At 36.3% G+C, this 21,961-nt stretch overlaps 1 protein-coding gene across 1 annotated transcript in view; it reads right to left on the minus strand.

Moving 5' to 3' along the window:
• Positions 1-21,961, minus strand: part of LOC150096673 (twitchin-like) — a 2,440,784-nt gene that overhangs the window by 835,982 nt on the left and 1,582,841 nt on the right. Inside the window, exons 87-88 of the mRNA XM_090408679.1 lie at positions 19,992-20,152; positions 4,998-5,121 (exon numbers count right to left, since the gene is read on the minus strand). Coding sequence (XP_090264805.1) covers positions 4,998-5,121; positions 19,992-20,152 — 285 coding nt within the window. The remainder of the gene's footprint in view (positions 1-4,997; positions 5,122-19,991; positions 20,153-21,961) is intronic.

The raw sequence follows: 21,961 nt of genomic DNA on the forward strand, positions 1-21,961 counted from the left end.
TTCAAAATTTCCCAACTCTTAAACAGAGAAATTCGATGTAATAAAATCTGTACAGAATATAACAAATTATATTTATTATACACTGTTATTATACATTTATTATTATTATTATACATTGAATGAATTTAAAGCAAGGTTTGACTGACTTATGTGAAAAAAAAAGATTTATAGTGGGAGGTATACACATTGTTACACAAAAAGCTCATCTAACCATAATTTGAACTTATTCAATGTATTTGCATTCACCAGAATGTCAGGCAATGCATTCCACTCACTAACTATGCTCACTACAAAGAACCAGTTCCTTATGCCACTGCTCACACCTTCCTTATACAGCTTCTGAGGATGTTCCTATGTTCTACCCCTGGTCCCATTCTGTGAAAAAATTTTCCACATTAACCCTTTACCAACATAAATTTCTCAATCACATTCCCTCTCTTCCATCTATTCATAAGGCTTTGCACACTGCAGTCCCACAATCTGCCTTCATATCCCACATCCCGAAGACCAGTTACACCTTGGTAAGTTTTCTCTGGATCCTTTCCAATATATCTTCATCAACAAAAACTAGGAGACCAAATCTGTGCACAGTTATCCATATGAAGCCTACTCAACATACAGAAATAAAGAGGTTCTTGTTTCAGTGAAGAAAATCTTGATCAGGCCTCTTACACTACTTCACACTACAGATAGCACTTTGTTATTCTGTTCATCCACCCAACATGCAAGACACTTGACTCAGTCTTCTCTATAGTGTGTAGTGAGAAGTGAAATATATTGCCAGAGAGTGTGGTTAGCTGAGCAGTGATGTATTAAGTATGTAGCATGGCTGCCAATGATGAGCCCTTAATGCCATGAGTGTCTAATGGTTATGATGATAATCCTAGCCTACCTATCTTCCTTCAGATATTAAACACAGTGCAGTTTATAGACCGATGTTACTTGGCTTTGATTAACCCAATTCTACTCAGATAGGATGTTTCTTACCACCTCTACAACTTTATGTGTTTGTAAAAGACTAGCATGTTAGCTTCCCCAGGAAGGGTTTCCTTCCTGGGGAAGAAAATTGTGTGGGAAGAAAAGTCCAGAAGTGTTTTTTGCATCCTACATGGAATGATCTCCATTCTTTATAACCAAAAGGGCTTCATTGTTTCTGGCAGTACTACTGAGGTAATGATGATTTCAATAATAATAAATATATATATGTGTATATATATATATATATATACCAAAAATAGTCAGAACAACAATAATGATTATTTCATTACACAGGATTCTGTGGAATGAGGACATGATATAATAGCAATGTCAGTATTCTTACCACATGAAACAGATGAAATTTGAAACAGTTAATTAATCACTCAATTAATTTTGTGACATTTATAGGTTTTGGATCATCAAGGGAAATAAGTGAATAAAATAGAAAATAAAAATAAATATCAGATTACATATAGATAATGTTCATAATGAAATGTTCGAAAATAGGAACAACAATGGAAAGTGCGCATGTGATATATATAGAAGGGAATTTGTAGGTTTGCAAACTGTTGGAAAACATGTGTGTGTTATGTTTAATAACAAAGGATGAGACTTGATATAAAAATCATCCCTTGTTTTTTGTTGGACTGTTGCAGGTGTTTTATCATTTCAGCTGGCTCTTTGAATGCTCTTGAGAAGAATGTGTAATCTATGGAAAGCATCACGACTTATTTATCCTTATACCTTCCAAAGTGGAGGCGTTGGAAGGCAGTGACACTAATAATTTTGAAAACATATGGTGTGAGGAAGAGATGGGCAAGATGAGATATTTAGTGGGGGTGTGCTACAAACCAAGGAGCACAGAGGGGTGGGGACCAGGAGATTTTTAGACAGTTGAGCTTGGCAAGTGAAAGAAGAATGATTGTTATGAGAGATTTTAACTACAGCAGTATAAATTGGGGAGAGGAAGATGCACGTAGAAATAAGGCAACGGAATTTCTAGAATTCTTGAGGGAGAAATGTCTTAGACAACATGTAATAGAGAGAACGAGATTCAAGAGTTTTGGATTTCGTCGTGGCATTAGAAGAGTTGATAATAACTGAGATGACATCTCTCCGACCAGTTGGAGAGAGAAACCATGTGGATTTGACTTGGAAGATGAACAGACATGCAGGAGTATCAAAGAGATGGGAACTTGTATGGAATTATAAGGCAGGTGATTATAATAGTCTTTGATATCAACTTGTGGAAGTTTCGTGGAGGGAGGAATTGGAAGGCCAGGATATCATTAGTGTTTGGAAAATTGTGAAGGAATATTTGTTAGCAGCAATAGTACACTGTATTCCGCAAGTGAAAAAGAGGACGCAGTTTGGTGTAAGTGGATGACAAACAATATTAAACAGGAACTGCATGTGAAAAAGAGGCTTTGGAAGAGATATAAGGAGACAGGTGAAGAGAAGATGCATGAAGAATATAAGACACAGGCCAGGAGAGTAACTAGTAGGGTAAGAAAGGCAAAACTGGAATATGAGAAGAGATTGGCCCAAGATCCAAAAAGAAAATCCTAGGGAATTTTTTAGCTGTATGGCCAGTAGAAAAAGAAATGATTGTGGAAGAATGATATTGTGGGATAAAAATGGGAATAGAGTGACTGATGCAGAGGAGATAGTGGAATTGTTCAATGAACACGTTATTGGTGTAATTCTTCCTGGAAGAGTAAATTTTAATACCAGAGGGATAGGGCAGGTTCGAGGTTTAGAGGTGCAGGAGGAGAGTGTGTTCCAAATATTGAGTACTCTGGATGTCAGTAAAGCTGTGGGACTGGATGGTATTTCCCCACGCGTTTTGAGAGAATTTGCTAAAGAACTGACAGCTCCTTTGACCTGGCTTTTCAATGAAAGTCTGGCTACGGGAAAGGTGCCCAGGGAATGGAAGGAAGGTAAGATGGTGCCTTTGCATAACAGCAGTAGCAGACTGGAAGTGTCTAATTATAGGCTAGTTTGTGTGTCATCAGTAGTTGTTAAGATCTTGAAGAAATTAGTGAGGGACCATATACAGCATTGGGCAGATGAGGGTAATGTTATCTGTGAGCGTCAGCATGGATTTGTGAAGGGGCGCTCTTGTTTTAGCTAGCCATTTATAATAAAGTTACAAGAGCAGTAGATGAGGGAAAGGCATATACTGCCATTTTCTTGGATTTAGCGAAGGCATTTGACAGGATATCACATGATAAGCTAATATTTAAGTTGCAGCACATGGGTCTGGATGTCAGCTTGGTCAACTGGATTTAGGACAGGCTGTCCGATAGGTATCAGAGAGTTGTGTTTGGTGGGGCAGTTTCAAGGAGGCAGAAGGTTACAAGTGGGGTCCCACAGGGCTCATTACTAGGACCTATATTGTTTAACCTTTATATCAATGACATTGTCAGTGGATTGCATGGGGATAATCAGTTGTTTGCAGATAATGTGAAGCTGGGAAAGGTTATTAGTAATAGTGCAGTTGTGGTAGAGCTGCAAGAGGATTTGAATAAGCCAGAAAGATGGGCCAATGATTGGGGCTATCAGTTTAATGCAGCAAAATGTAAGGTCTTGAGGTTTGGGATACATCGATGGGACGTTGCATACTCTCTTTGAAGAGCTATACCTGAGGAATTAGGAATTAGGGGAGACAAGAGATCTCGGGTTGATGATTGATAGAAACCTTAAATTCAGGGGACATATTGCAAAGGTGGCGAAGATAACACAGAGGATTGCTGCAATAATGAGAAGGACGCTGATCTGCAGAGATAAAAGAGTTATCATTCCATTGTATAAGACCATGATCAGACCACACTTAGGAGACTATTGTTCTCTTTGGTCCCCAGGATTTGAAGGGGATAAATTAACTGTGGAAAGAGTACAAAGGTGGATAACAAAGATGGTTTCAGGACTGTACAATATCAGTTATGAGGATCGGCTGAGGGAATGTGGACTGCAGAGTTTGGTGAATAGGAGAAGGAGAGGTGATATGATTGAGACTTTTAAACTGTTGAGAGGTGGTTACAGGGTTGACACTGGGAAGTTCTTTCGCTTGGTTGAACAGTGGGAAGGAGTGATGACAAGGAGCCCCTCCCTGGAAATTATGAAAGAAAACTGGAGGGTGATCGAACCGTGGAATGCATTGCCTGATAGAGTGGTGAGAGCGAGAATCGTCAATGAGTTTAAGTAGTGGTATGACGGACTTTGTGTTTCCTAGGATGGACCTCCCACGATGAGTCTTGATACACTTGTGTTTCCTAGGAAGGACCTCCTGCGATGCCCCTAAATAATAATAATAATAATAATAATAATAATAATAATAATAATAATTTCAATTTGTTGCCATAGTATGTGATACTTAGTTTCAGTTGTATGTGCTGACAGTTCTGATTTCTATTTTCTTTTGTTCTCTGCATCCTTGATGTGATCAGACTTGCATGTATCTCCCAAATTGCCTGTTTTTCCAATGTAGCACAACCTTCAGTTACAGTTGATCTTGTAGACACTAGGTTTTTTTAAGTGGTGGATGAGGAGGTTTTAGGAGATTAGAGAACTTATTGAGGAGGTAAATAGGAACCTTTATAGTATGTTGTCAGAGTAGCATTGATCTTTTATCAGTGACTATACTTAAGAGAGACTCACTGTTCCTCTGAAATTTTGTGTTTCATGTTCATTCGACTGTCTGGAAGGTTGATGTAGAATTTTATTGATCAATGTTCTGTTATAACCATTCTTTGGTATAATAGAGCTCTTGATTTATTTTATCTATATTAGTGGAGATTTTGCAAGCACTATGACATATGGTATGAATAATTCCTTTTTTTTTCTTTGCTGGATAGTGATGGGAAGTGGCATGCAAGTAAAGGACAGTGACTTTCTGTAAATTACTAAATTGAGAAATGCAGTAAGAATACTGCCAATACCATTGTAATAATGATTATTATTTTGACATCTCACATTGATCCAAAAATGTGGATCTTAAGTATAAAAATAATACTCACCTAAAACTGTTACTTTACAGTAACATGTATCAAAGCCAGAAATATTTTTTAGGAATAGCTTATATTGGCCCATATCAGATCGTTTAGAATTTGTTACAGCTAAAACTGCATAATCATCTCCAAGCTATAAAAAGAAAGAGGACATTTAAAATATCATTTAATTAAAATCAGAACATGCAAAATTTAAATACTGTTGCTGACAGTAGTGCATAATTGACAAAAAAATACATGAAAAATGTCTTTTCACTCGATTAGAAATCAAATTAAAGATGCCAAGAAATTATATTAGACATATCATATTATATCAGACAATTACAGGTAGTCCTTGACTTACGACGATTCACACTTACGACGGCAAAAATTATTATTAAAATTCTCTAATTTAACTTTGCTGCCAGCATATACATACATATATATATCACATTGCTTTTGTATACACATCACAGCATCAGCAAAGCCTATCACCAATATGCAATAGCCACTGCTATGATTCACTCACTTCTAACTTATCACAGCCTTTGGCACATTAGTTGCTAATCAGCAGTTGAAGTGTTAGTTTCTCTTGTTGCAATTTTTGTATCTCGTAGTAACCCTATCATGTCCAGTAAGAGAAGTAATACTGCTGATGAAAGTTCCAACATAAAAAAGAAGGCGAGGAAAGCTTTAAGTTTAGATGTTAAAATGAAGGTGATTAAAGTATATGACAAAGGAAAGAAAGTCGGTGAAATAGCACAAGAAGAAAAACTATCGCATTCAACTGTTTCAACAATTATAAAAGATAAATCAAGAATAATGGAGGCAGCTAAAGGGGCAGTTAATATGAAATGTACAATTTTACCGAAAAAAAGAGAAGGGCCAATTCATTAAATGGAGAAGCTTTTAATGATATGGATAGATGATCAAATCGACAAGAATATTCCTCTCAGTATTTTTACGATTCAAACAAAAGCATGCAGCCTATATGACAATTTAAGGAAACGGCAAGAAGATAAATATGGCGAGCATACATTTAACACTAGTAAAGGTTGGTTTTATCGATTCAATAGCTGATTTAACTTCCATAACATATGAATAAAGGGAGAAGTTGCTAGTTCTGATTTTGAAACTGCTGAAATTTTCAAGAAAAATATGAAAGAGACGATAAAAGATGAAGACCATTTGCTAGAGCAGATTTTTAATGTAGATGAGACTGGACTGTTCTGGAAAAGAATGCCAGAATGAACTTACATTCACAGAGAAGCTACATCGGTGCCTAGTTTTCTGGCATTTAGAGATAGGATTATGCTTCTTCTTGGAGGAAATGCTGCTGGTTTTAAATTAAAACCATTTCTTGTTTGCCATTCACAAAAACCCCAGAGCTTTGAAAAACATTGACAAGAATAAGTTGCCGGTTTACTACAGGAGTAATCCTAAAGCTTGGATTACTGTTGTTTTATTCGAAGATTGGTTCTTAAATTCTTAAATTGTTTTAATCCAGAAGTATGTGCATACTGTCTTGAATAAAACATTCCTTTTAAAATTCTATTGTTGCTTGACAATGCTCCAGGACATCCTCTTCACATCGGAGATTTGAATGAAAATATAAATGTGATGTATCTACCGTCCAATACAACAGCTGTGATTCAACCTATGGATCAAGATTCGATTGTTACATTCAAGACATATTATCTGAAAACTACATTTTCTCAAGCAATAACAGTAATGGACAATGATACTATAACGTTACACAATTTTTTGGAAAAATTACAATAATAACCAGTGTATCCAGAACATTGGAACTTCATGAAAGAAGTATTGGAACAATGTATGCAAGGAATTTGGAAGAAGTTACTACCACAGGAGACACTCGAAGAGTACAATGAGCATAGTATGTTAGAACAAATTGGTGAAGATTGCAAGAAAATTGGATCTAGAAAACAATATTACCGATATAGAAGAATTAGCAGATCATGAAGAAAGTGAACTGGCTGATCAAGACTTGATTTTCCAAAATGAAAGTGTTGTAGATGAAGAAAGGAATAATGAGGAAGATGAAGAAGAGAAATCGTTAAAAAAATTTACTGTAAAAGGATTAGCTGAAGTATTTTCTAAACTAAATCAAGGACTTCAGCTACTCGAAAATATGGACCAAGACACTGATCATTTCGCCAAAGTCGAAAAGCAAATTTGAGAAGCAGATAGATGTTATCGTGAAATATATGACGAAAAAAAGAAAAAAGGAAAACAACCCAACAGACAACATTAACCAATTTTCTGATTAAAAAAGCTACTCCCGATCGCGAGAAATAACCATATCATCCAAATGAGCGACAGTTACTCACCTGTTTAATCAAAGACATAATAAGTTTTTTTTTATGTTTATGTTAACTAATATTTAAAGGAATTTCAAATGAAAGTAAGTGCACCATTTTTGATATGTGTTTATGTATTTTTTCTTTCTTAATTTTGTATTTATATGTATGTGTGCTAATATATAATTTATAAATGTTTATTGTAAGTTTATACATTTTAGTTAAATAGAAACCTAAATATGATAATATTATAACAGAAATCAAACAAATCAAGAATTAAAAAAAGTCCTTGACTTACGACAGAGACGTTGGAACGGAACCTTGTCTTAAGTCAAGGACTACCTGTATATTATTATTACACTCTCCATGGAGTTGACAGACTCATCGTCTATCAAACAACATATTTATCATATAGAATCTTCAAGTCCTTAACACTCTGTGCATTAACAACACATTCTGGTAATGCATTCCATTCACTTGACAATACTCCATGTAAAAAATCTACTCATCACACTCTTCTTCACAACACTTTTTTACATAACTTCCAGGAACGACCTCTGGTTTTTCCCCTCTCACCTTCTACTCTTTTTATAATCCCATCTGGATTAATCTGATAAAATCCTCTCACTGCTGTTGGCACACTCTCCCTCGATGAGTCTTTGGACTCCCTGGAGGTGTCAAATAACAATAATAAACATCTCTATCATATCACCTCTCTTCCTCCTATCCACCACACTCTGCAATCCACATCTCTTCAATCTCTCTCTCACTCCATAGCCAGCATTCCAAAGTTCCGATATTGTCTTAGTCACTCACCTCTGGACGTTCTCCAATGTCTTCACATCACATTGAAAACCATGTGACCAGATCTGAGCACAATAGTCCAAGTGTGGTCTGACCAGTGCCTTATACAGAGGCACAACCACTTCTTTATCCTTGCACGTAGAGTACTTCTTACCATAGGAGCACTACGATGTGTAACCTTTGCAACACTAGCAATATGCCCTCTAAACTTAAGTCAACTATCAACCATCACACCCAAATCTCTAACCTCATCCACTTCCTGCAGTACAGCACCATTGATATAGTACACAGCCTTATATTTCTGCACTCCAAAATGCAACACCTTGCACTTATTAATATTAAAACTACAACCCCCACTCTTTGTCCAAGTAAAAAGTCTATTCAAATCTTCCTGAAGGGATTCAGCATCAGCAGTGATATTTATAATTTTTCCCAACTTTGCATCATCAGCAAATAACTGAAGATCCCCAGTCAATCCTTTCCCAGTCAATACCGTATGAGAACAGGTTGAGGATTTGTGGGTTGCAAAAATTGGTTGATAGGGGGAGGAGGGGAGATATGATTGAGACATTCAAATTACTGAAGGGTTTCTATAAAATTAATTCAGAAGATATTTTTGAGTACAGGGCTGGTTGTGGGAGGACTAGGGGACATCCATGGAAACTGGGCAAAAGTGTGGTTAGTAAAGGTGTTAGAGCTGGGTTCTTTACTTTTAGAGTAGTGAATGAGTGGAATGCGCTCCCTGAGTCTGTGGTGGATGCTGTGACAGTGAATGAGTTTAAGGCGAGGTATGATAGATACTGTATGAATGTCAAATAGTTGTGATGAATATGATTTGGGGCCTCCCTCGATGAGTCCAATGACTCCCTGGAGTTGCCCGTAATAATAGTAATAGTAATAATCCACATGCTATATCGTTTACAAACAAGTTAAACAGCAGGGGCCGAAGAACAGAACCCTGAGACACACCACTGGTTATCATTCTTTTTTGAGACACTGCTCCATCATACACAACCTGCTGATATTGTTCAGAAAGCCAGTCTCTGAATCATGTAACAATATACTGTCTATTCCCATCCTCTGCAGCTTGTACACCAACTTATCATGTGGTAATCTATCAAACCCTTTTGCAAAATCTAAGAATATCACTGTATATGATTCTCCCTTGTCTAACACACTTGTCACCTTATCATAAAATGCAAATAAGCTACTGAAAAAGGACCTACCCTTTACAAATCCATTTTGACAATCATAAAGAATGCCATGTTCATCAATCCAATTCTATATTCTATTCCTTACCAACCTCTCCAACACCTTGACCACAATTGCAGTTATGCAGACTGACCTATAGTTGGAGACTTCTGTCTTAGAACCATGCTTGCAGAGTGGTGCTATTTTCCCTTCTTTCCACTCCTTAGAAACCCTACCCACTGCAAGACTTTCATTAAATAATCAGGTCAAGGGGATAACCAACTGTGGTGCATATTCCTTAAGCATACGTGGTGATATGTCATCCATTCCCACAGTCTTATTCACATCTAACCCAACCAACACCAACAGAAACAGAGAAACAGAGGTCTATCACTTCCAATTCTCTTAATACTTGCCTCTCTTCTAGATATTGCACCAGATCATTTACACCAGTATGATATACGCTGATAAAGTACTCATTCGATAACTCCACTATATCCTTTGCAGCTGTTATTCTGCTGCCATTACTATCCACCAATGTTAGTTTACCATAATTATTCTTCCCATTGCTTGCCATGTAGCATAAAAATTTCCTTCAGTTAATCTCGACCTGAACAATCTCCCCTCACATCTCTTATCACACCTTTTCTTTCTTTACCATGCTAGTGTTGGAATGTCCTACCTAACTGACTGTTCCATTTTTGTTGGTTTGTTAATCTTATCTTTACCTCTTTAAATTCTGTTTTACTTCGTTAGTTGTTAATTGATGCTTATCAGAATATAAAGAAATTTGTATTATACTGCGCCACCCTATATTCAGATTAGTCTATATAATATAGAGGAGTCAATCATCAACCATACTTATATTATCGCTTTATCTACAGGCCGAGGTTATTAATAGCATTTAAGGCTTCTGCAAAGGTCCGATTAATTTTATGAGCGGTGCATGAAATAAAATCAGGCAAACACCAAGTTTAACTCAACAAAAGAAAACATTTAATGTGGAATAGTACAACATAAACATGCAAATATAACTATCTGTAAGAGGTCATCCAATTAAAAAATTATAAAATTCACATTCAGATGTTATAACTTCTCAATTAAGTTTGAGGATCATGACTAATGTTAACATTTCTTAATTCTTAAAGCATCAGTATTTCTTTCACTTAGTTCTCTCTATCCAATTGGAAGAATCATATCATGAATATATTAGCTCAGTTTAAGGTATTCAGAATAATTACAATCCATTAACTGTCAAACATTCATTTTTCAGTTCTTAATACTCAGTTAATCAAGTTGAGAATAGTTCTCAAAAGTTTATCCTTCCAAATGTTACAATAATTAATCTTATGACAGGCTACACTATATTCTTTCTCAGTCAGCGAACACTTAATAGAACAACATAACACTCATTGTTTCGAGGGGAAAGTACTTCAGTACATCTAACATCTGAACATTGATTGACATAACACGACAGCTAAGGTCAAAATACATCCGATGGAATTAACTAATATTGCTTCACAAGTTATAGAAAGGACAACTCTTACCGGGTTACCACTTCTACACATCGAATTCACATAGGCACGTTTGAAATTCTTGTTGACTTTTACTTTATGGCAACACAATTCAAATCTTCCACTATAATAACTGAATTATAGACACAGAAATACACAAGTCTTGATGCCCTTGGTTTAAGTTATCTACTAATTCTTTATTTTCTTCTATGTATTAACTTCAGTTCTGCAATATTCTTCCTCTAATCATTTGGAATTTATCATAGTATCAGAACTTCCATAGAAGTAATTCAAAATGCCTATTAACTCCTTGTCCTTTCCTAGTCGATTTTCGGCATATATTAATTCCCCTTCTACCACTCACTACCTATCTCTATGCTGTCTCTAGGGCTTCTCTCCTTTACTATTTGTTTTCCAATCAACTATGTTCTCTCTTTCTCGCCAAAATCCAGTTTTAACCAGTTCAGCTTATATCAATTGGCCTTTCTCTTTATACACAGTAGTTCACGCTCTCAGCACGAGCTAACTAAAATAAACTCATTTTCTCCATCAGCAGCCAATCAAATCCCATCAGTAGAATTCCAAAAAATTACTTTCACTTACAGAAATAACAAAAAAATATATATATCACAGTTCACATAAGGTACATTTAAATTTATATACACACAGTTTCTTATAATAAATTTTACAGTATAAAGTAAATAAAATGAATGACATTTACAACTCTTGCTTATGACATGGTGGATTATGTTAAATATCAATAAAGTATTATAATATATAGAATATCTTCATTCACAGTTTAACACTAGTAAGCCTGTACCTTATACTCTTCATGGATCTGATCTCCACCAAATGTCTTGAACCTCCTCCATAACATTTTCTTTTCCAGCACAGCTTGCTTGATTTTGCTGTTCATCCATTTCATCCCACTCTATTCACTCACTTAACCCTCAGTATGCAGTCATACATTGCTTGTGTCAGATACTGCCTTATATGTTTCCATGCATTGTCAACATCTTTTTCACTCAGCTCATCTACCCAACATACTGATGCTAACTGACTACAGGGCTTCCTATAATCACCTGCCTTATACTTCCACATGTATCCATTTTTAGCAGTGACCTTTTTTTGTTTCATCACTTCCCAAACAAGTACCTCATGATCACTCTTGCAAACTGGCAGCAGTGTCAACACCTCATTAACAACTAATTAACACGTTCGCTGTCACGCTACTTCGGCATGGTCTGTTCCCCTCCGCCGAGCAATTTCACTTCTTCAAGGTCAGTACGATAATCTCGTTACCGGAGGTAAGCGTCCTACGAGTATACTCGTAGTTGGCTTGTACAGAGCATATACGGTCTATGAGGTTACACAGTTTTGATGCTAGCCCCACAAGCCAAGCATTTTCACTTCTTCAAGGTCACTACAATAATCTCGTTCCCGGCGGTAAGCGTCATACGAGTATACTCGTAGCTGGCTTGTGAAGCAGGTTTACCCACTACGAGTATACTCGTAGTTGGCAGCGAACGTGTTAAAGTCTTTCCATGAGGAACTGACTTTTTATAAGGACTCTTGTTTGTTCCAGTGAACTCTATGTGTAGTGCTGATAGCATACTCTGCAAATTCAGATTGTTCAAACTCAAGGTATTGAATATAACATTTGTGTTCTTCTAGCTGAATAAAAACAGATCTTCCTGTTTGTCCAAAATAAGATAACCCACAAGAGAAAGGCATCTGGTAGATACCTGGATAATTGAGATGTGGAATTTTTTCCTATGCAGTGGAAAAAATTGAGAAAAGTGGAGATTTTTTTTTGATGGGACAAATGGTAACAGAAGTAGTTAGTGGTATTAAAACTTTCGCTATGCATTCACTTATGCCTTTGATACTTAGGTGAAAATTATACTAAGAAAATAATATTTTAAGCAACTTTATTCCAGTATTATAATTTATTTAAGTATGCCTACTCATGGTATTTCCTTACTGAAAGACGGTAGATAAATATAGAGCACAGAGAGAGAGAGAGAGAGAGAGGAAGACCAGCTGCCAGATAGAAAGACCAGTGAAGCCAGAATAGTCAAATACCTAATCCTTGAAGAGAAGAAGAAGAAGAAATCAGATTCTTGCTTATTCCTTTATCATAATGTAAGCAAGCAAAGTTTGCACATAAAGTATATTTATGATTAGGATACTTGTATATAGAGGTTAATATGTTCAAGACTAGGATACTTTTATATAGAAGCTAATGACTTCACAATGCTTCCCCTTCCCATAATACATAGCATTATACACACTTGAAAGGATGTGTGCTTTGCATTATCGTAATTAATGTCATTACATAAGGCAATTAATGTAAAGTCATTAGCATTTATTTACAAGTAGCCTAGTTGTGAACACGTTTCCATACACACTTGGAGATAAAGGATTAAACAAGAATATAATCTATTGCATCTTTAATTTAATTTATAACAAAATGAAAAACTTTCAACAAGTTAAACTTGGTTTAAGCACTGTCTTGCATACTGCAAACTTGTGCAGTAATACATGATTATATGTTTAAACCAGTTTCGCTATTTCTCAATTTCTAATGATTAATTTCTCTCTTATTCCACATAAACTTATGTAGTTAACTCCCTCACCATACCAGCTTTGCTAATTCTATTGTCTATTTCCAATACTTAATTTGCATCTTCACTAAAAACAGTGCTTAAATAGCTGAAATGTTTTTCTTTCTTTACATATTTGTTACAGCAGTTATTCAGTTTAGTTAAGGAATACTGTCTACTTGTACTGGATTTATTTAGAAGTATGAATAACAAAAGACAAGTAAATATGAGTGTGAATCACAATAAGGTTTATGTTGAAAGTAAAAGAAGCAAGCAAGGATGCAATTGACATGAATAACAGCTAACAGCAACAATAAAATGATGGCAAATGAGGACAATGACATCATGATAAGAGAGGATAACCAACTATGCAGTTAGTTCTTCACAAAAGAAAATGTGAGACAGAATGGTTCGAAACAGACATGGTGGAGGTATGACAGTGAAGCAAAAGAAGGAAGGGATGCAATGCTAGAGAAAGCAGAATATGGCTGAGGAAATGAGTGAGAATAATGATCAAATTTTTTTGGAGAATCCATGATTTTTATGCTTTATACTAATGCTAGGAGTATCTGGAATACAGGAGAGGAATTGGTGGTGCTGAGAGTATCAGCCTGGCCAAGATTATTGAGATCACTGAGACGTAGTTGACAGAAGACGATATAATAACAGGAATAGAAGTAGCAGGGTACAGCATTTTTCAGCAAGATAGGAAGGGAAAGAGTGGCGGTGGAGTATTGCTTATGATATGTGATGACTTATGCCCTCCAAGAGTGGAGGCTTTGGAAGGCAGTGACACTAATGATTTTGAAAGCATATGGCGTGAGGTAGAGGTGGGTAAGACAGGATATTTAATGGGGTGTTGCTACAAACCAAGGAGCACACAGGATGGGGATCAGGAGATGTTTAGACAGTTGAGCTTGGCAAGTGCAAGAAGAATGATTGTTATGGGAGATTTTAACTACAGCAGTATAAATTGGGGAGAGGAAGATGCATGTAGCAATAAGGGAATGGAATTTCTAGAATTCTTGAGGGAGAAATGTCTTAGGCAACATGTAATAGAGAGAACAAGACGTTCTAGAGTTTTCGACTTGGTCATGGCATTAAAAGCGTTGATAATAACTGAGATGCCATCTCTCCCACCAGTTGGAGAGTGTGACCATGTGGATTTGACTTGGAAGATGAACAGACATGCAGGAGTATCAAAGAGATGGGAACTTATGTGCAATTATAAGGCAGGTGATTATAATAGTCTTAGATATCAACTCGTGGAAGTTTCATGGAGGGAGGAATTGGAAGGTCAGGATATCATTAGTGTTTGGAAAATTGTGAAGGAATATTTGTTAGCAGAGATAGTAAGCTGTATTCCACAAGTGAAGAAGAGGACACAGTTTGGTGTAAAGTGGATGACAAACAATATTAAACAAGAACTGCATGTGAAAAAGAGGCTATAGAAGAGATATATAAGGAGACAGGTGAAGAGCAGATGCATGAAGAATATAAGACACAGGACAGGAGAATGACTAGTATGGTAAGGATGGCGAAACTGGAATATCAGAAGAGATTGGCCCTAAGATCCAAAAAAATCCTTGGGGAATTTTTTAGCTATGTGGGCAGTAGGAGGAGAAATGATTGTGGAAGAATGACATTGCACTCACAAATGGCCAGGGAATGGAAGGAAGGTAAGATAGTGCCATTGCATACAGGCGGCAGCAGACTGGAAGTGTCTAATTATAGGCCAGTTTGTGTGTCATCAATAGTTGTTAAGATCTTCGAGAAATTAGTGAGGGACCGTACACAGCATTGGGTAGATGAGGGTACTGCTATCTGTGAGAGTCAACATAGATTTGTGAAGGGGTGCTCTTGTTTTAGTAATATGCTAGCCTTTTATAATAAAGTTACAAGAGCAGTAGATGAGGGAAAGGCATATATTACCATTTTCTTGGATTTAGCAAAGGCATTTGATGGGGTGCCACATGATAAGCTGATATTTAAGTTGTAGCACATGGGTTTGTATGTCTGGTTGGTCAATTGGATTCAGGATTGGTTATCCGATAGGTATCAGAGAGTTGTGTATGGTGGGGCAGTTTCAAGGAGGCAGAAGGTTACAAGGGGAGTCCCACAGGGCTCAGTACTGGGACCTATATTGTTTAACCTTTATATCAGTGGTATTGTCAGTGGATTGCAGGGGGATATTCAGTTGTTTGTAAATAATGTGAAGCTAGAAGGGTTATTAGTAATAGTGCAGATGTGGTAGCCATGCAAGAGAATTTGAATAAGCTAGACAGATGGGCAAATCAATTGGTGGCACAGTGGGAAGGAGCAATGACAAGGAGCCATCCCTATAAGTTACGAAAGGAAGCTGTGAGCAAGAGGGTGAGGAATGGTTTCGTTGTATGGAGGTGGTTGAACCATGGAATGTATTGCCTGATAGAGTGGTGAAAGTGAGAATGGTCAATGAGTTTAAGGAGTGGTATGATAGACTTTGTGTTTCCTAGGAAGGACCCCTGCGATGAGTCTTTTGAATCCATGGAGGCCTGAATAATAATAATAATGATAAGAGGAGTGCTTCAGAAGAGCATGATGAAATCATGATTTTCTGAGGCAAAGATTAAGGATGTTAACAATGTTGTAATGCAGGGAAGGTAAGTGAAATACGATTATCTTGGCAAGTATAATGATCTAGCAGGTAACAAACGTAGTCTGCGAGATCATATGAAAGGATTGGTATAAATCAGTAAGAAGCACGAGAAAGTAAAAATTGTGAGTCTGCTGCTATGTTTTGATAGAAGAGAACTGAGATGAACAGGTAAAATTGCATGTGAGTAAGTGCGCTTGTGCAGGAGGAATGGCATAGAGTTTGTGAATGTGTGAAGTGAGTTTCATGGACAAAAGAACTTATATAAGATGAATGGTTTGCATTTGATTGGATTTGGAAGTAGATGCCTTGAAAAAGAATTGTTCAGTGAGAATTTGGAAGTGCAGAGTCAGGGAAACTAGAATGCTGGGGAGAGGGGTGGGGATATAGGCATGGATGAGTCCAGACAAGTTTGATACATGTATGTGGGAGAGTAATCATACAATGCTGAATGTATTCCCACAAGTCCTTAATGTTACTAGGATAAGCAACACAGGGCATAAGGGAGGCTGACAGATCAAGGAGGGGATACTGCAGCAGGTCGATTGGTAGAGCCTCTGCTACTAATGGCTCAGTTAAGTAAGTTTGAGCGCAGTTAGTAGTTGGAAGGAAACCAATCGTTCGATGCTGTTGGCACACTCTCCCTCGATGAGTCTTTGGACTCCCTGGAGGTGTCAAATAATAATAATAATAATAATCTAATAATATTACTAATGCTAGAAGTGTTCAAAAAAAGGATGAGGAGTTTAATGGCATTGGTTAGTTTAACTTGACCAAAAGTTATAACAGTTGGTCAACAGAGGATGATGTAGTTATAAGGATAGAATGCAATGGGTATAGAATTTCTAGAGAGAGAGAGAGAGAGAAAACAATGAAAGCAGAATGGGAGGGGGTTTTACTAACTGAAGATTTGAGCCCAGAATGAGTAGAAGTACGTCAGAAGACAGGAATGATTAAAGCTTTGGTCAAACCATGCTTTTCATTGAAAAACACCATAACGTCACCTACATAGGATACTAGACTAGTAAATTGTTAATATCATAAAGAGATGCTTCAGTATCACTAGAGACTTCACTCAAGATTACAAGATCAACATTTGTCAGGATCAAGCAGTTTTGTTAATGTATGCTTCTTACATTAGTGTATAGGATAGCACATTCAATATTTGCATCCATATTAGCTATCTACTTAAATACAGAGATCCTTGCTTGATATAATAAGTTTTTGAATTATGGGGTCCAGTGTTCTGTTATATAGATTGGGGTTTGTAGGTTAGTTACTTGTTAATGTGGATTAAATATGCTTTACTTTCTTGCTGCTTGTTAGGATGCAATCTTTCATGCTTCTGTGGATAAAGCATACATCAATCATTGGTGGTGGTCCTCAATAAATGGAGGTACTGTCTGTAGTTGTGACTAGTAAACTAATTATGCTCATCAACTGTATTAGGAAGTTTAATTCTTCTGTCCTTACTCAGAGAAAGGAACTGCTAATTTGCAGTTCTTTTATCAATTCTCTCTACAAAAACGAGGATGGTCTGAAAAGTTCTCAGCCTCGACCATAGATGGAAACACTATTCGCAAGAGATTTTTTTTTTCTAAGTTGGTACATCTTTCATAAGCATCAATGTGAAACTGCAAGAAATTCTGTCAAGTAGTTTGTTTTATACAGCTGTCTGAAGCAAAAGTGTTGTATGTGTCCCTTGAAATGGATAAAATCGAGTATAGTTTGGTTATAAAATTCATTGTAAAAGAAGGTTTAATGGCAAAAGAAATTCAATCAAAGTTCATAAAAGTTTATGAGAACTCTTCTCCTTCATTTTTGACAATTAAGAAATGAGCTACCGAGTTTAAAGATGGCCGTACCAGCCTTGAAGATGATCCACATGAAGGACATCCGTAAAGTGTAACAACACCAGAAATCATTGATCAAATGCACGATATGGTATTGGATGACTGGCGAGTCAAAGTGCGTGAAATTGCGGACACTATAGGTATTTCAAAAGAACATGAAGGATATATTTTGCATGAAGAACTGCATATGAAAAAGCTTTGCGCAAGATGGGTGCTGTGATTGGTCACAACAGATCAAAAACGCACTCGCATGAAAATCTCTGAACAGTGCCTGGAGCATTTTAACAAGAATAAAACTGATTTTGTGCATCAATTTATTACTATGGATGAGACTTGGATTCACTATTACCCACCAGAATCCAAACAGCAGTCAAAACAGTGGACAGAAGCCGGTTGTTCAGTGCCAAAGAAAACAAAGTTGGTTCCATCAGCAGGAAAGGTCATGGCATTGGTGTTTTGGGATGCTAAAGGCATTTTGTTTATTAATTATCTTGAAAAGGGTAAAACAATAACCGGGGAATATTATTCCGATCTTTTAACCAGACTAGACGAAAAGACCCAGTTTGCAGAAGAAAAAAATCATCTTTCATCAGGACAATGCACCTGCCCACAAAGGTGTTTTGGCAATGGGAAAATTAAGGGATCTGCACAAGAATTGTTGGAACATCGACCCTATTCCCCAGATTTGGCTCCCTCTGACTTCTATCTCTTCCCAAAACTAAAACTCTTCCTCACTGGTCAGCATTTTTCTTCGAATCAAGAGGTGATTGCAGGATATTTTGCAGATCTTACTGTGAACTACTACAGGGATGGGATAATGGCGCTGGACCATCACTGGAATAAATGTATTAGTCTTAAAAGGGAGATTATGTTGAAAAATAAAAATAATTTTGAAATTATAAATTAGTTTTTTCATTGTTAGGCCAAGAACTTTTCAGACCACACTTGTACATGTTCCATTTAAGACTTGAGAGTGTTTATATCTTTGTTGTAGTTCTTCATTCTCATGCTTAAGGTTTACTGTACTTCCAATGCCAATAGATTTGATTTTATGTTGGTCACTGTTTCACACGTCTTCTACACTAATATTATAGTATTGTAGGTAACATCCTTAAATTTTTAGAATATTTTTTATAAGCCAGAATTAAGCATGTCTTTCACTCTGCATTTGAATGACTGTAAATTATCAGATAGAGACTTATCTCACTGCATTTCACTGCTTTTGCTTGGTGATTGTTTTTTGCTTTTCAACACTGTGGACAGCGCCATGCTCTGCATTTCATTAATCATTTGCCTTCCAGGTGGTTTCAATATTCCAGAGCACTATTAGTGGTAGTTTTGTTGACAATCTGAGTAATATGGCCTGTCCCTTTCAACATAACAGTTCACCTCACCTTTTGCTGGACGTACCGTAGCATACATTGGGAATGACCTTGGTTTTCATGCTGACTTTTTTCTCTTCAGCAGACAGCAGGGGGTTCCTGTTGAAGTTGAAGCAATGTGGTTGGTACTTTTACTAGCTTACTCTTCTTATATGCAATTCAGAAACAGCTATTTCTCTTAATGCTGAGTACTAGTAAGTTGCAGATATATTGTCAAAAGACATGCACTTACTTTTTTTCCAGTGGCAGGCAACTGTTGTATTTTAAATAACATATAATACTAAAAAAGACAAGCTTTTAATAAGAGTACAAACACTTGTCAACAATAATAATAGTAATAATAATAATAATAATAACAACAACAGAAACAACAAGACAAAATGATAATGTTTATATTTTTTAAATTTCAACCTGATTAATAACAGAACATTCAAGGTGCATTCAATCTGGTTCGCTTCTATTTTTCTTTCAGTTGTTGAAGACTCTAAGGAAGATCTAGTACTGCCATGAGTTTTAAACATGAGAGTGAGCCTTTTAATTAATAGGAGAACTATTAATATATTGATATTATTAGATTATATTAACCAAGCCCATTCCCACTGATAATTATCAGTGGGAATGGGCTTGAAAACTAAAAGCTCATATAATCTTCAATCAAACTGTATATAAATCACATGAAATTATATTACAGTGAAAACGAAGAAAAAGTTGCACCAACCTTACGGAAATATCTAGAGACATCATCAGCCAAATCAAGATCATTTTTAGACCATATAGCATTAGGTTTAGGAAATGCTGTAAAAGGAACTGTAATATTAAACTCCTGACCTGCTTTAACAATGATGTCTTTCACTTTGCCTACATCTATCCTTGGTTTGTCTATAAATCATCATAAATTACAAAAAAAAAGAAAAAAGCTATATTATTAACATGCTATTATCAATGTAACAACAATTTTTTAAAGTTCTCAAATTAATACTGTATTATAGAAATATTAATTAAATTCACATAAAATGCTGTTAAAGTTAGATTTTTCCAAGGCATTTGATAGGATACCACATGATAGGCTGTTGTGTAAACTGGAGAATATGGGATTGCAACATAATCTATTGACATGGATCAGGGGATGGTTGACAGACAGATATCAAAAAGTGGTAGAGTGGGTGTGAATCTGCCAGATTTAAGGTAACCAGTGGTGTACCTCAGAGTTCAGTCCTTGAGCCATTATTGTTCAATCTATACATTAATGACATGAAGCAGGGTCTATCATCAGATTTGCAATTGTTTGCTGATAATGCAAAGATAGGCAGAGCAATCAGGGAGGCTACTGATATTCAGCAATTACAAAATTATTTGAATAGACTGGAAATCTGGGCAAACAAAAATGACTGTCAGTTTAATGTTAGTCTAATCACACCAAAGTTATGCACTTTGGCGTGATTAGAGTTCCAGCGGCATATTATATTAACGGGGTTATGCTACAAGAAACTGAAGAGACAAGGGATCTTGGTGTATTGTTGGAGAAGAATTTAAAGTTCAAAGGTCATATAGCAAATGTTGCAAATACAACTCAGAGGATAATTGTTATGTTGAAGCGAACCGTGACATGTAAGGATAAGGAGGTAATTTTGCCTCTTTATAAGGATTTGATAAGACCATACTTGGATTACTGTGTGCAGATTTGGTCTCCCAGGTTTCAAGGGGATAAAGAAGCTGTGGAAAGGGTGCAAAGAAGAGTTACAAAGATTATATCCAGATTATGGGATTTATATTATGAGGACAGATCGCGAGTATGTGGATTACAGACTCTGGTTAACAGGAGAAAGGGGGATGATATGATAGGTCTATAAACTTTTGAATGGGTATTATAGCATTTCAAATGATGAAATATTTTATTATATGGAAGGCAGGGAGAGAACATGGGGGGCATCCATGGAAGTTAAGGTTGTTCTCAGTCAAGAAAGGATTAAGAGCTAGATTTTTCTCTCAGAGAGCAGTGAGTGAGTGGAATAATTTGCCCTTATAGGTAGTGAGTGCGTCTAGTGTAAATGAATTTAAGGGACGGTATGATAGCTGGGTTGGGTAATTTATTGCCTCCCTCGATGAGTCCTTGCCTCCTTGGAGGTCTCAGATAATAATGATAATAGTAATAATATGAGTTTTATTGAAAAATACAAAAAAAAAATTCTAATTTTTTTTATAATATTATATATTTATTATAATTTTCTATAATAATTTTTAGTCAGCTTCTTAAAAACATTCAAACTAATTTACAAGATGACAGTGGACATTAAGTAGTAGACATAGGAATTTCCCACAAGAGGTAGTGCAAGTTGAATACAGGTACCGAAAGATAAGTTCTTTTTGGATATCTTTAGCATCAATTAAGTCATTCTTTTTGCATCATTATATTAATGATATTTGTGTGATTAAATGTAAGCGTAGTGCATTTAATTTTCTGATTTTTAAAAGTTTAATATTTGTTTTCATGTGTGCACTGTATTGTTCAACATAGCACAGATGTGCAAAACAATGGTAGGTGATTTTAATGTACATGATTAAGTTTACTGCAGCATGTGTGAAATTATTATTATTATTATTACCTCACACCTCCAGGGAGTCCAAAGACTCATCGAGGGAGGGCATGCTACAACCACCAATGCCATCTACCACTGACTACCAGCACTA

Source organism: Typopeltis vanoorti, chromosome 18, assembly GCF_054136105.1.
Source record: "Typopeltis vanoorti isolate ZY-2024b chromosome 18, IOZ_Tvanoo_1.0, whole genome shotgun sequence".
Lineage (NCBI taxonomy): Eukaryota > Metazoa > Arthropoda > Arachnida > Uropygi > Thelyphonidae > Typopeltis > Typopeltis vanoorti.